This window comes from Pipistrellus kuhlii, unplaced genomic scaffold (genome assembly GCF_014108245.1).
Source record: "Pipistrellus kuhlii isolate mPipKuh1 unplaced genomic scaffold, mPipKuh1.p scaffold_m20_p_3, whole genome shotgun sequence".
Taxonomy (NCBI): domain Eukaryota; kingdom Metazoa; phylum Chordata; class Mammalia; order Chiroptera; family Vespertilionidae; genus Pipistrellus; species Pipistrellus kuhlii.
Genome location: NW_023425529.1, coordinates 49,164,244 through 49,177,627, shown reverse-complemented (window position 1 = coordinate 49,177,627; position 13,384 = coordinate 49,164,244). Strand labels below are relative to the sequence as shown.

The 13,384-nt window shown below is 49.3% G+C and overlaps 1 protein-coding gene across 2 annotated transcripts in view; it reads right to left on the bottom strand.

The window, feature by feature from the left end:
* Positions 1-2,548: 2,548 nt before the first annotated feature.
* The window catches only part of KIF5A (kinesin family member 5A), a 33,231-nt gene continuing 22,395 nt past the window's right edge, over positions 2,549-13,384 (bottom strand). The window contains exons 19-30 of one of the 2 annotated variants that reach the window (XM_045588185.1): positions 13,237-13,346; positions 12,520-12,621; positions 11,935-11,995; positions 11,633-11,704; positions 11,371-11,475; positions 10,746-10,766; positions 8,391-8,607; positions 7,751-7,904; positions 7,373-7,455; positions 6,966-6,993; positions 6,116-6,226; positions 2,549-4,836 (exon numbers count right to left, since the gene is read on the bottom strand). In XM_045588185.1, coding sequence (XP_045444141.1) covers positions 6,148-6,226; positions 6,966-6,993; positions 7,373-7,455; positions 7,751-7,904; positions 8,391-8,607; positions 10,746-10,766; positions 11,371-11,475; positions 11,633-11,704; positions 11,935-11,995; positions 12,520-12,621; positions 13,237-13,346 — 1,032 coding nt within the window. In that variant the 3' untranslated portion in view covers positions 2,549-4,836; positions 6,116-6,147. The remainder of the gene's footprint in view (positions 4,837-6,115; positions 6,227-6,965; positions 6,994-7,372; positions 7,456-7,750; positions 7,905-8,390; positions 8,608-10,745; positions 10,767-11,370; positions 11,476-11,632; positions 11,705-11,934; positions 11,996-12,519; positions 12,622-13,236; positions 13,347-13,384) is intronic. The other variant, XM_036458077.2, reaches the window with a different exon arrangement.

Here is a 13,384-nt window from a genome sequence, read left to right as displayed (position 1 = left end):
AAGTTAACAAAGAAGATGCAGACTGCCAAAGTCTGCATCACTTTTAGTTATCTTATTCTATATAATAAAAGCCTAATATGCTACGTTAAGTGTCCGACCTTTCATTCTACCAGACGCTATGATGTGCACTGACCACCAGGGGGCAGATGCTCCAACCAATAGGTCAGCTTGCTGCTGGGGTCTGGTCTGGCTGATTGGGACTGGTCAAGAGGGGCCAGACATGCCCTGGAGCCCTTCTGTGTTCCATCGTGGGCTAGCCAATCTCCCACAGTCCCTCCCTGGCCAGCCCCCGATTGCCCTGATGAACTGGGTGAGACAAGCAGGACATGCCCTGGAGCCCTCCCATGGTTCCTCCCTGGTGGGATCCCTCAGCCTAGCCTGTGCTACCCAGGACCCCTTGGGGGATGTTGGAGAGCCAGGTTTGCCCATTCCCCGCAGGCCAGGCTGAGGGACCCCACTGGTGCACGAATCTGTGCACCAGGCCTCTAGTTTTATATATTAAGCTCTGAGTATCTCAAGAATGAAAGATCTAGAAGGAACTTGCTTTAACCTAGAGAAGGGAGATTTATCACTTGACAAAAGGGAGAGAGAGCCAGGACCGGTTTGGCTCAGTGGATAGAGCGTCGGCCTGTGGACTGAAAGGTCCTGGGTTTGATTCCGGTTAAGGGCATGTACCTTGGTTGCGGGCACATCCCCAGTGGGGTGTGTGCAAGAGGCAGCTGGTCGGTGTTTCTCTCTCATCGATGTTTCTAACTCTCTGTCCCTCTCAATTCCTCTCTGTGTAAAATCAATAAAATATATTAAAAAAAAAAAAAAGGGAGAGAGAAAGGAAAGGATCTGTGCAGATATATGTAAGAAGGTGTGTGTATGGGTGGGGGTGAAGAAGTTCATGTTCATGTTCAATAACCTTAAATTTCCCCTTTTTAAAAAAAATGTTTTTATTGATATTTTAGGGGGAGAGATAGAAACATCAAACAGAAACATCAGCATCAGTTGGCTGCCTTTTGCACACCCCCTGCTGGAAATCGAGCCCACAACCCGGGCATGTGCCCTGACCAGGAATCAAACCCTGACCTCCTGGTTCATGGGTGGATGCTCAACCACTGAGCCACACTGGCCAAGCTAAAAGTTCCCTTTAAGGCAGACAGAGTTGTTGCTTCTGAGAGAAGGCATGAAGGGGTCTTGAGGAGTAAGGGTTTAGACTAGTTGCCCTGGGGGTAGGAGAGGAAACTGTGAGGATACACAAAAGGAAGGTTAAGCGGCATGGAAGGTCCAGGGAGGTTTGTAGGCTTTTTGTTTTTAGCTGCCCCAGTGTTTTCGTTGTGCAGTTGTCTCCATTCATCTCAGCAGCCTTGAGGCAGGAGTAGAGAAGACGGGCAGGGGTGTGCTCTAAAACAGGGGTAAGGAGGGTGATTGTGATAGATGGCCACGGGACAAAAGAACGGAGCTGTTTGCAAGCAGGATAGAGACACACTGGAAAGGAACAGAATTGATGCTGGGACTGAGGAGATGGTCTGGGGTGGAAATGAGAACAGGATATTATTTTTTTGTTAAAAATTTCCAACAGCCTCCTGGCCAGTGTGGCTCAGTTGGTTGGGCATCGTCCCCTGTACCAGAAGGTTGTTAGTTCAGTTCCTGGTCAGGGCAAATGTCCTGTTGTGGGCTCGATCCCCAGTATAGGGCATGTAGGAGGCAGCTGATCAATGATGTTTCTCTCTCTCCCTTCCTCTCTCTGAAGTTAAAAAAAAAAAAAATTACCAGCGATCTAGAAAGATGCCCACCAATAGTGGAATAGTGGAATAAATTATGCAGGGGTCCTCAAACTTTTTAAAGTGGGGGCCAGATCACGGTCCCTCAGAGAGCTGGAGGGCCGGACTATATGAACTACTAATTCCTACTGTAACACCTTGGCTGCGCTCACTGCCCAAAAAACCTGGCGGGCTGGATCAGACTCCTCTGTGGGCCGCATGTGGCCCGCGGGCCGTAGTTTGAAGACGCCTGAATTATAGGATAAATAGCGCTGGCCAATGTGCTCAGCGGTTAGAGCAGCGACTTTAGCACTGAAGGGTCACAGGTTTGATTCCCAGACAAGGGCACATACTTGAGTTGCAGGTTCAATCCCGAGCCTTGAATAGGGCGTGTGCTGGAGGCAACCAATTGATGTGTCTTTCACATTGATGTTTTTCTCTCTCCCCGTGCCCCGCCCCCCCACCTTTCTCTAAAAATCAATGAAAAAATATCCTCATGTGAGGATTAACAACAACAAATTATATGGTAAAGATGTGTGTGTGTGTGTGTGTGTGTGTGTGTGTGTATATATATATATATATATATATATATATATATATATATATAAATGCTTTAATAAGGTAAATCTACGTATATTGACATGAAACGATTCCCAGGATATATTGTCAAGTGGGAGGCAAACACTCTGAGTGTAAATATATAGAAAAACATCTGAAGGACATATACCACACTGTCAAATGCCATAATATGCAAGGAAAGGAGAGACAGGGGAGCGAAAAGATTTACACCACCATACAGCCATCATTGAATTTATTTTATTTTAAAGGTATCTATGTACATCAAACAAATACACACTGGGGTTTGTGCATTTGGTTTGTCTTCCACACTGGCATGCAACGTTTGGCAGGTGTGAGTGGGCAGGCCAGGGGCCCCGGTGGCAGCCCGGGCTCTCTGGAAGGGTGCGGTGAGTGTCGGGGGCGGAGGAAGATGTGGAGTGAGCCTCTGGCGAAGGCTTTGCGTGTGTGTTGTTTCTGGTTCATGTAAGTGAATTATATTTCTCTTACATCTTGCTAAAGAGAAGGCTGCTTCCTCTGTCACCTCTCTCTGCAACTGCCCTACACCTTCACGTTCTCCTACGTGTTTTAAAAGAATCATTTGGTGGCAAGATTATATAAAACCCACTGGATTCTTAAGTGCCTTTCTGACACATATGAGCACAAGTCTACAGGTGCACAGGTGTCTTCTTCCTCCCCAACGGGGTCTCGGAGAGAGGATGGCTCATCCACCACCTTTTCCCTCTTTGCGATGAGTTGCAAGGTTAGGACAGGGAAGTCAGATTGAACTCCATTCCAGACAGAGCAGTGGTTTTCAAACTACTCTACAGAACTCTCAAAGTTTCTTAGGGCTGTTCAAGGACTCCTCAGCGAGTGAACCATTTTCTACCAAACAAAGAAAATGCAAACTGCCCAGGTCTGCATCACTTTTAATAATTTTTCCTATTAGGGTTCTATGTAAGATTTGTTTGGAAAAACGTTTGAATATCACTGCATTGGATTTATTCCACACCCCTCTGGCATTTCTCCCCTTCCCGCTGCATTGCTCCTGAATTGCTGAAAGGAAGAAAGGACTTCTTTCCCTGAAGGAGTCCTGGGCTAACAGCCTCTCATAAACTTTTCCCCCTGAGCTGAAGCTCGGGAATGGTTGCCCTGCAGCTGGCGGATCCTGTTCGTCCATCCTCGATAAGACTGGATAGCTGGGCATCAGACTTCCTTACTTTGGACTGGCCTGTGACCTCCATTCTCCATCCCTGCAGTTACCTGGAAAACCACCTTAGCACCATGTAGAAGGAAAAGCTGTCTGAAACCAAAACAGCAGTCCTATCCATTTACATGAGGGTTGAGGAGCTGGGGAAAGAGACACCCAGTTCCAGCCCTGGGGTTCCTCCACCTCTGGAAAATCTGCCCTGCCCCTTTCTTTAAAGTGCACTTACCAGATGGGGATATTATAGAAGGAACTCTTTGTAAAGAAAAAAAAAGAAAAAGTTTGTTACGTGTAAATTGGGGAAAAGGCAGGCTCCAGCTTGAAAGAAAGGCATCGCAAGATAGACATTTTGCCAGTGAACTGGAAGCCCCCAAACCAAAAGGTGGAGATGGGAAGAAATGCATCCCAATATGGGGCAGAGAAAGGAACCCCGCTCATCACCATGGCAAAAACACGTAGGCATTTCCCAGCCTGTTCACCCTCAGCCTGAAGAAGTGCTCACTTGACAATGCTTGCCTGTGAGTGTCACCACGGACAGATGAGCAGCTATGTGACTGACTGTCAGAAGGGTCTGCCTCCTCAACCTTTCAAAATATTTCGAAGCACTGTGGGTTCCGGTCAGGAACTCTGGGATCAAGAATATCAAAAGGAGTTTTGAGGAGAAAAGGAAGTGGTCCCTTGGGCAATCTCTGTTCTTAGTCATCCGGGGGAGAACAGGAAGAGGGAGGCAAAAGGCAGACTTCAAGGGCAGAGGTGCACACTGGAATCCCTCGGTTCGGGCGAAGGGTGTATGAAGAAAATTCTACATATAATTTAGCAGTCCTCCCACTTTGCCCTCCCCTGTGCTGTATGTGAAAGACGAGGGAGGAAGAAGCGCGTGTTTCTGTGTCTTTTTTATGATGTTAAGACATTCTTCTGCTTAAGGCTTTGTGTGTATGTGTGTGTGTATGTGTATGTGTGTCTGTGTGTGTGTGAAGGGTCACAACCCTCTAGCTCCCGTTTTACCTTTTACCATCTCCGTGACTAAAGCCACACAGTGTGAGAGACGCATATGTGAGAGAAAGGAGACATTTGCCCTCCTCCCTATTCCCCCAAACGAGGAGGGTATACTATGTAGAAATTGCTAAATACATCATTAGATACTTAGAGAGTAAGACAGAGGAGAGACATAGTAGCAGCTTTTGATATATCGATACAAAGAGATACAGAGTAAGAGAAGACATCAAACGTAGTATAATCGGACAACAAGGGCTGGGGAGGGAGTTAGCATCAGAGACCACAGGTTTGCAGCATGCTGAGAGAAGAGGCCTCAGTCCCTCTTAGAAACTGGGGAGAAAGAGAAAGAGGTTGTGAGCAACCACCTGCTGCCCGGTCACTGAATAGGGACAGGGGGACATTTGTACAGACTTCGGTTTACAGTTCTGTTCCTTTAAAACCAACAACCGGACACTGTCTTCCCCACCCCCACCCCCCACCCCAGATTTTCCTAACTCCTCCCACTCCATTCCTACTTCGTTGCTTCTCATGCCTTTCTCATGGGCCGAGCCTACTGTCTTGGAAAAACCCCTGGAGAGGGCTCGGCTTGGATGCAGCCCAGTAAGAGACTGGCTGTGTCCTCTCATTTCTAGTTCTCCGAGGACCCAAAGTGGGCCATCGAACAGGACCACAGGACCCAGTTCTGGGCCCACAGCCATCCAGGCGAGGAGCTCAGGGACACACAGGAACCAGGAAGGTGCCTGTGCTGCCTCAGGAGAGGACCTGGGCCTGAGTGAGAAGGGAGCGGGGCTTGGAGGTGGAGACACAGCTGTTTTCCTCCTCCACTGAGCAAGACGAGAGAGGAGTGCTAACACTTCTCTAACAAAAATTAGACTCTTGGGCCCTGACCGGTTTGGCTCAGTGGGTAGAGTGTTGGCCTGCGGACTCAAGGGTCCCAGGTTCAATTCCAGTCTGGGGCATGTACCTTGGTTGCGGGCACATCCCCAGTGGGAGGTGTGCAGGAGGCAGCTGATAGATGTTTCTCTCTCATCGATGTTTCTAACTCTCTCTCTCCCTCTCCCTTACTCTCTGTAAAAACATCAATGAAATACTTTTTTTTTTTTTTTTTAATTAGACTTTTGGGGTATTTCCTAGAACTCATTGGTAACATACAGATAAAAGGAGAATAGGACACAGGTGCAGGAATAAATCAAACATCTCCTTTACTGGAGATGTCTTGAAAATACCTATCCATCTAAAATTATTTTAAGGTGGAGGCAGAGGGAGGGTTGAGATGATCTCCCAGTCTCGGAGGGGTCTACCCCCATCCCCTGACCTGTGTGTGGCTCTGAATCCGCCCCCTCTCACTTCTTTTAACATGTGGCAGTGACCCCTAGTGGCAGAAAGGCAGTACCCTGGTTACTTCTTTGGCCAAAAGGAAAGGATAAGGGGGAGGTGAGTGTCCAGAGGACTTGGAGGAACACAAATGTGGCCCTTACAAGGGGAAGGCAGGAGCTGGGGACATTAGGTAGTAAAAGTTTTGAGATTATTAAAAAAGTAGAAGAAACAAGAGGTGAGGGCGAGAAGGTAGGCAACTTGAGGCCAGTCAGAGGGAGAGGCCTGACGCTACCTGGAAGTGCAGGTCTGCAGCAGTCTGTGGGATTAGCTGGCTGCTGTCTCTTGGTGGAGAGGGAAGAGCTTGGCCTGGTCCTCAGCCTCATAGCCGCACGGCAGGTCACTCCTGGAAGAAGAGATCCCGCATAATCATGGTTCTGTCAGCTCCGTATAAATGAAAGCATTCCTGTCGCTTTGCTCTCATGGCATTCCTGTGGGGCAGTGAAGGGCAGGGGCTATTCTGATCTTACAGAATACAGGGAAGCCAAAACTGGTTTGGCTCAGTGGATAGAGCGTCAGCCTGTGGACTGAAAGGTCCCAGGTTCGATTCCGGTCAAGGGCATGTACCTTGGTTGCGGGCACATCCCCAGTGGGGGGTGTGCAAGAGGCAGCGATCGATGTTTCTAACTCTCTATCCCTCTCTCTCTCTCTCTTCCTCTCTGTAAAAAAATCAATTATATATATATATATATATATATATATATATATATATATATATATTTATTTTTTTTTTATTTTTTTTTTAAGAGAGAATACAGGGAAAAGCAAGGCCAGAGAGATAGAACTGACTTGCTCAAGGTCACAAAGTTCCCAGAGGGAAGAGAGAAACCAGGGCATCAGGTGTCCGTGGGATTTCCCACCAACGCCCATCACTGGGATGGGGAGAAGCTCAGGTGAGATTGGAGGAGGGGGCAGTATTCTGCACCGAGGCAGGGGAGGGACTGGATCTCCTGAACTACACAGTGATGGCAAGAAAGATTCTCATCTCCTCCTCCTTCCCCAGAAGGCTCCAGGGAACTTCTCACTAGGGCATGAGGGACATTTAGTCATCTCTTCTGGTCCCACCCAGAGAACCCAAGGGTTACCTGTTGTCGTTGATATCTGTGGCATTTCCTGAAGAGATCACCATTGAGAACACAGGATTAGAAGAAGAAAAAGGAAATTGGGCATTAGAAACGGTCTCCCCAACCCTCTCCCATCCTAATCCCTTAGAGAGAAAGGTAACGCTCTGTGGAGCCTCGCTGCCTCTGGGCCTGTGGCACTCTATCCACAGCTGCCCCTGCTGCATCGCTATGTTGAGGAGAAGCCTCCCGGGTCCCTCCTGCAGGAGAGGAGCAGGGGAAAGGAAGGGAAGGGCGGGGACAGACACTGGAATGGGAGGAATCTGCTTAAAAGAATCCAAGCCCCTGAGGGGATGGGCAGTGTGCACGCTGTAGGTACAGGGTCACTTATACTTTTCGACTTGCCCTGGGGATCCACCGTTCTCACTCACCGTTGTCCATGCTGGCCTTCTGGTAGGAAGCCAAGGCGCCCCCAGAAGACATGGCCCCGTTGCTGGCACAGGAGTTTGCAAAACTGGATGGAGCAGAGCAGAGAGATGCAGCCTCTGGCACCCCCCACCCCTCACTATGCCAAGGACACAGCCACACTCTCAGGGATGGAGCCATACACCCCCACCCCCACTCCCCAGAGAATAGAGAACAAACATGGTTGCAGGCTGGGAAGGCAGATGCCCACCTTCTAAAGATTAATGAGAAAGAACTAATGAAGCTACTTAGAAGAAGAATCAAGTCTCACCCAATAACAGACCAAACCTTATGCCTTATAGGGTCTGGGGTTGGGGTTCCAGCCTATGCCCTTGGGCACTCACTACATGTCTGAGGTGGAGCTCGGGGCGGCCTGCAGGTACAGGTTCTGGTAGTTCTGGAAGAGGCTGTTGGTGTAACTGATGCACTCAGGGCTGCGGGTGCCATAGGGGTTGGTGGGCGAGGATGCTGGGTAGTGGCCAGGCCGGATGGGTTTGGCTGTAATAAAGGAAGGAAAGTTGGAGTTGAAGTGAACTGCTTATAAGATAATTTACTTAAAAAAAAAAAAATATATATATATATATATATATATATATATATATATATATATATATTATCGATTTTTTACAGAGACGAAGAGAGAGGGATAGAGAGTTAGAAACATCGATGAGAGAGAGAGAGAGAGAGAGAGAGAGAGAGAATCACCAATTAGGTGCCTCCTGCATCCTCCCCCCCACTGGGGATGTGCCCGCAACCAAGGTACATGCCCTTGACCAGAATCGAACCCGAGACCTTTCAGTCCGCAGGCCAATGCTCTATCCACTGAGCCAAATGGGTTTCGGCAAGATAATTTACTTTTATACTTTGGGGGGTATGGTTGGGATGGGCAGGTAGAGTAAAAACCAATCATGTAGTTGCTGGACACTTAGGAATTCCCCCAGGAGGTCACCCCGCCTCGCCTACTGCCGTCCACTCCGCACTCACCGATCTGGGCGGAATGGCCTCTCTTGCCCGAGCTCTTGTACCGGACGGCCTCCTTGATGCGGTCTACCTCCTGCTGGTACCGGCGCTTGTCCTTCATGGCGCCCTCCTTGGCCTCCTTCAGTGCACCCTCCAGGGCCTTAACTCTCTCAGCCGTAGCCCTAAGTCGTTTTTCCAATTTAGGAAGCTCACAACGCAAATCTGCATTGTCACGTACCAGCTGCGGGGTGAGCCCAGGGGAAGAGGCGGAAAGAAAGGCAGGTGCCCCGAGACGGAGCCAGCAATGGAGTTCGGGTGCAGGTGGGGAGAGAGAATAAAGAAAAATCGAGTCAGAGGATTTGGAGACCATGTTGTTTCCCCAAAAGCCTCATTCCCTTTACCCAACTTGCTGTTTTCAGCCAGTTCTTTCCTTCTCCCTGAGCAAACGATGGTCAGGCATTATGAAACGTCACATTGTTTTCTGGGCAGCAAAACATGCCAACTCCACTGCAGCCCAGAACTCCTGTGACAGTGCCCTGTCCCAGTCTCCTCCTGGCCTAGAGATGCCCCCCGCCCCAATATCTCCCAGCTTGTGCCAAACCAACAGCCCCGGGGCAACCATGGGGATGAGGCACCCCCTCACCCAGGATGGCTTAATGGGCATGCACAGGGTGGGCAGCAAGAGCACAGGAGCAGTTGGAGGGTGGATATGGCATTGAGTGCAGGTGAGTGACAGTGCAGAGCAGGATCAGAAGCTGGAATACAGGAGCCCCACCTTCCCTTCTGCCCCCACACATATACACGATGCTCCATAGGAAGGAAAGAAAATGTTTGAGATTCACAAACATTTGTGCTCATTACCTTCAGAGTCAAGGATTTCCTGAGCTGTCCCTCCCCCACTTAAATTAAGCTACAGGTAGCAACCACCTTGACACCAAAAAAAGATGTCTTGACCTTTTTACAGGGCCTCACACGTGACCAGGGGCACTATAGTTGGCCAAAGAGCCGGCCTTGGAAGATAGCAGGGGAATCAGTGTGACTGGCAATGCTGGGAGAAGGGACAGAGCTGGGAATACTTCTGAACCCCTTTAATTTTGGAGGGTTTACAGATTTTGCTGGGGCAATAACTTAGTTTAATGGGACTGTAGCTTTGGCCGTTTAAGATTCGATTAATGAAGAAGTTCCTACTCATCTCATTTTCTCTTTTAGCCTTGTGTCTGCTGAGGTAGGAAATTTTTTTTTTAATTAATTTTATTGATTTTTTTTACAGAGAGGAAGAGAGAGGGATAGAGAGTTAGAAACATCGATCAACTGCCTCTTGCACACTCCCTACTGGGGATGTGCCTGCAACCAAGGTACATGCCCTTGACCGGAATCAAACCCGGGACCTTTCAGTCCGCAGGCCGACGCTCTATCCACTGAGCCAAACCGGTTTCGGCTGAGGTAGGAAATTTTGAGGAGTCCTCTCTCCTGTGAGTGAGTAACTTTTGGAATTTGGAGCAGAGGCACATTCTTCCCGGGGGTGGGAGGTGGAAGACGGTATGGGGGGCGGAGGTGGGGGCAACCTGTGGTTTCCTGACGTACACCACAGCATGGATGAGCATGGGGGACACTATGCTGAGGGACATAAACCAGTCTCCAAAGGTCTGATACTGTGTGACTCCACTTCTGCACGTGGTCAGAACCATGGAGGAGGAAGGAGCATGGCAGGTGTCAGGGGCTGGGGGAGCAGGGGAGGAGGAGTTATTGTTGAGTGGACATAGAGTTTCAGTTCTCCATGAAGAAGAGAGTTCTGGAGAAAAATGATTAAAACGGTAAATTGTGTCGTGTATTTTAGAATTAAAATATTTGGCGGGAAAGGCAATATAATATGCATTTTGACGGAGAAAGAAAATGAACACGCAGAAATTAAAAAGAATGCCAGAACCAATAACAAATGTTTCTTCCGTCTTTCAACTGTTCCTATAAAATTATATATTTTTCTAATAAGCCAAGGGAAAGAGATGGTGGCAAAGTCCTCTGCAAGCTCACATAAAACAAACCCTGCAGTCTACCCCGGGGCCACAGTTCTGTGGTTTTTGTCATTAATATTTCTTAGTGTATTGAGTGTCTACTATATGTGCTGGACAGTGTTTTGCTGTCCAGCACATATAGGAGGAAAAGAAGTTTAAGGTCCAGTTGAGTGAGAATATGGAATTTTAAAGTGGATTCGAAAGGAAGGAAATAAAGTAGAAGTAGGGGTTTCTTTTATGATTCAGTTAAAAAAGAGTCAACTGACTGTTGCACCTGTCTTGAAGGCCCAGCTATTTGGCTCTGTCTGCACCAAACATTTCCTGTCCTGACTCCTTTGGACTGCCCCTCTGCCTCCCCACCCCATACCTTTGACACCCAGTCATCCACCTAAGGAGCCGCAGCAGCAAGGAGGGCGACAGAGAGGCAGGGACTTAATACACAGGGCCGGCTGGGGCTGGATGGGCCATCTAGAGCAGCGGTCGCCAGCCGGTGGTCTGTGGGCCACTGGTGGTCCGTGAGGTCCGAAGGGTTGGCAACCGCTGATCTGGAGGACATCATTGAATGTCCCTGCATGCCTGCCCCAGGCCTAGGCAGATGGAGTTCTCTCCATCTCTCCCGGTGAAAAAAAAACGATTTCCCTGGCTGCTTCGAGTCTCGCTGCTTTCTGTCTCTGGCTAAAATCTGACCAGTATCCCTGTGTATCGTTACAGCCCATGCCTCCGACACCTCTATCCATTTCAACCTTTCACTAAAGCAACACAGGCCTGGGAATTGCACTTGAGCAAAGGCAGCTTGGGAGCTTTGAGAAGGGAAAACAGGCATGGAACAAAGAAAAAGGTAAAAGTGGAACCAAGTCTAGTATAGAGAAGGGATCCGTGGGAAAAGGAAGGAAAGCATGCAAGTAGATTTCCTCCATCCAAGGGGCCTCCGGGATTCGGTATCCCAGGCACCTGGCCTCACAAGTTCTCTTCACTCCTTCCCCCACTCTTACCTGTTTGTGAACCTTTGTAAGCTGTTCCAGGTTGTTCTCAAGAAAGGAAATCTTCTGCTTTTGGGAGTGAATCCCCCCACTGTCCTCGGGCTCCATTTCTGCACTCTGGTTAAACACAGAGGGAAAGACGTGGCTGTCTTGAAGCCAAACAGGTCCCACCCAGCCCAGGCCACGCCGGCCCACAGGAGACCAAAGGGCTGGAGGACCTGGGAACAGGAGGAGAAGATGGGGGCTAGGAAGAGCCCGAGGGGGTGGCACTCACTTTCTTGACTCGAGTCGTGACGTCTTGAACGAACAGCTTGCGAAGGTTGTGGAGGGTCTGGAGTTCCCGGGCCTGGAAAGAGAGACGGAAGAAAGACTGGGGTAGCCAGATACCAGGTCAACCTCTTACTCTGAATTACTGGGCCTTCAGTCTAGCCAGTCAGACGTGTCACTCATCTCTAGGAAAAGAGGTGTCCTAACCATGCCACAACCGACTTTGCCGAGGGCAGGAGGAACGGGGGAGGAAGAGCCAGGGGAAGCCCCCTCCAGCCCGAGAACTCAGCACAGACGGAAACCACTCACAACGGTCTCCTCCAGGCCCTTGAGGTCCTGCTTGGACTGCTCGTGTCGCTCGTACAGAAATCTGGGGGAGGAGCAAAACAGAAGATTCTCTCAGGATTCTCCTCCCGCTTCCTTTCCTTTTACATTTTTTAAAATTACCTACTATACAACTTTCCCATGTTCACTGTGCAGAAATTAGAAAAGGTGGAAAAAAGGTAAGGAAGACGAGTTTCATAAAAAGCCCATGACTCTACTACACACAGATCAAACCACCATTAGCATTTTGATGTCCGTCTTGCCAGGCTTTTTCTTTTCCATTCATGCACACGCCATAAATATTTTATGGGACCGTGAACATACTGTTTTGTAACCTGCTTTTTACACATAACAGAACATCACAAACATCTTTCCCTGTCAGCTAATGTTCAATAGAGGTCACTTCTGAAGGTCTCCTTTTTTCCCCTTCCCTACCCCATCCAATTATTCTTTTGAGGCATTTGCTTCCTGTGGTCGCCACATTCACAGCTGCACAGCCCCCGGCCTCCACAGGAGCGGCTGAGCCCGTCAGCCTCCGCGGGGATGGCCTGCAGGCGCCCGGGCACTCACGTCAGCTCCTGGAGTTTGGTGCTCTTCTCCTGCTCTTCGCTCTTCAGCTTCTCGTAGTCGGCCTGAAGCTTCTCCAGCTCTAGCTGGAGCTTCTGGTTCAGGCTGTGGAGGGCACGAGGTATGGAGACAACAAAAGGATGTGAATGACGGCGAAAGGGACGACCAGTCCTCAAGCATTTCCCCCTCTTGAACGAGCGAGTCCAGTTAGATTTGATGCATCTCCCTTCAGATATAGGCAGGCTCGGGCCACTGTTTCCATGACAGAGTGAGGAACCCTGAGCTATCTAGACAGAAGAGCCTCAAGGATTGGGACGAGGCCTTCCTCCTGTACCTCCTGGAGTTGGGCAGCAAAGTCCTGTCATTGTTGGGGGAGTGACACATGGAAGTTAAAGAATAGGATCACTGCCAAAACCGGTTCGGCTCAATGGATAGAGCGTCGGCTTGGGGCCTGAAAGGTCCCGGGTTCGATTCCGGTCAAGGGCATGTACCTTGGTTGCGGGCACATCTCCAGAAGGGGGTGTGCAAGAGGCAGCTGATCGATGACTCTCTCTCATCGATGTTTCTAACTCCCTATCTCTCTTCCTTTCTCTGTACAAAATCAATAAAATATATTTTAAAAAAAGAAAAGAAAAAAGAATAGGATCACAGGGAGCATTTGAGTGGGCACAGTGGGCCAGAGGACCGGGGAGAGACCGGAGCCGCTTCGGGAACGCTTACTCTTTGAGCTCATCAATGATCTTCTGCTTCTCGTTGATCTCGTCGCGGAGCCGGGCCAGCTGCCGGTAATGGGCCTCCCGGTGACTCTCCATCTGCAGCTCCAGGGCCTTCTACAAACAACACCACTCCAAGCTCAAAGCCAGGCTCC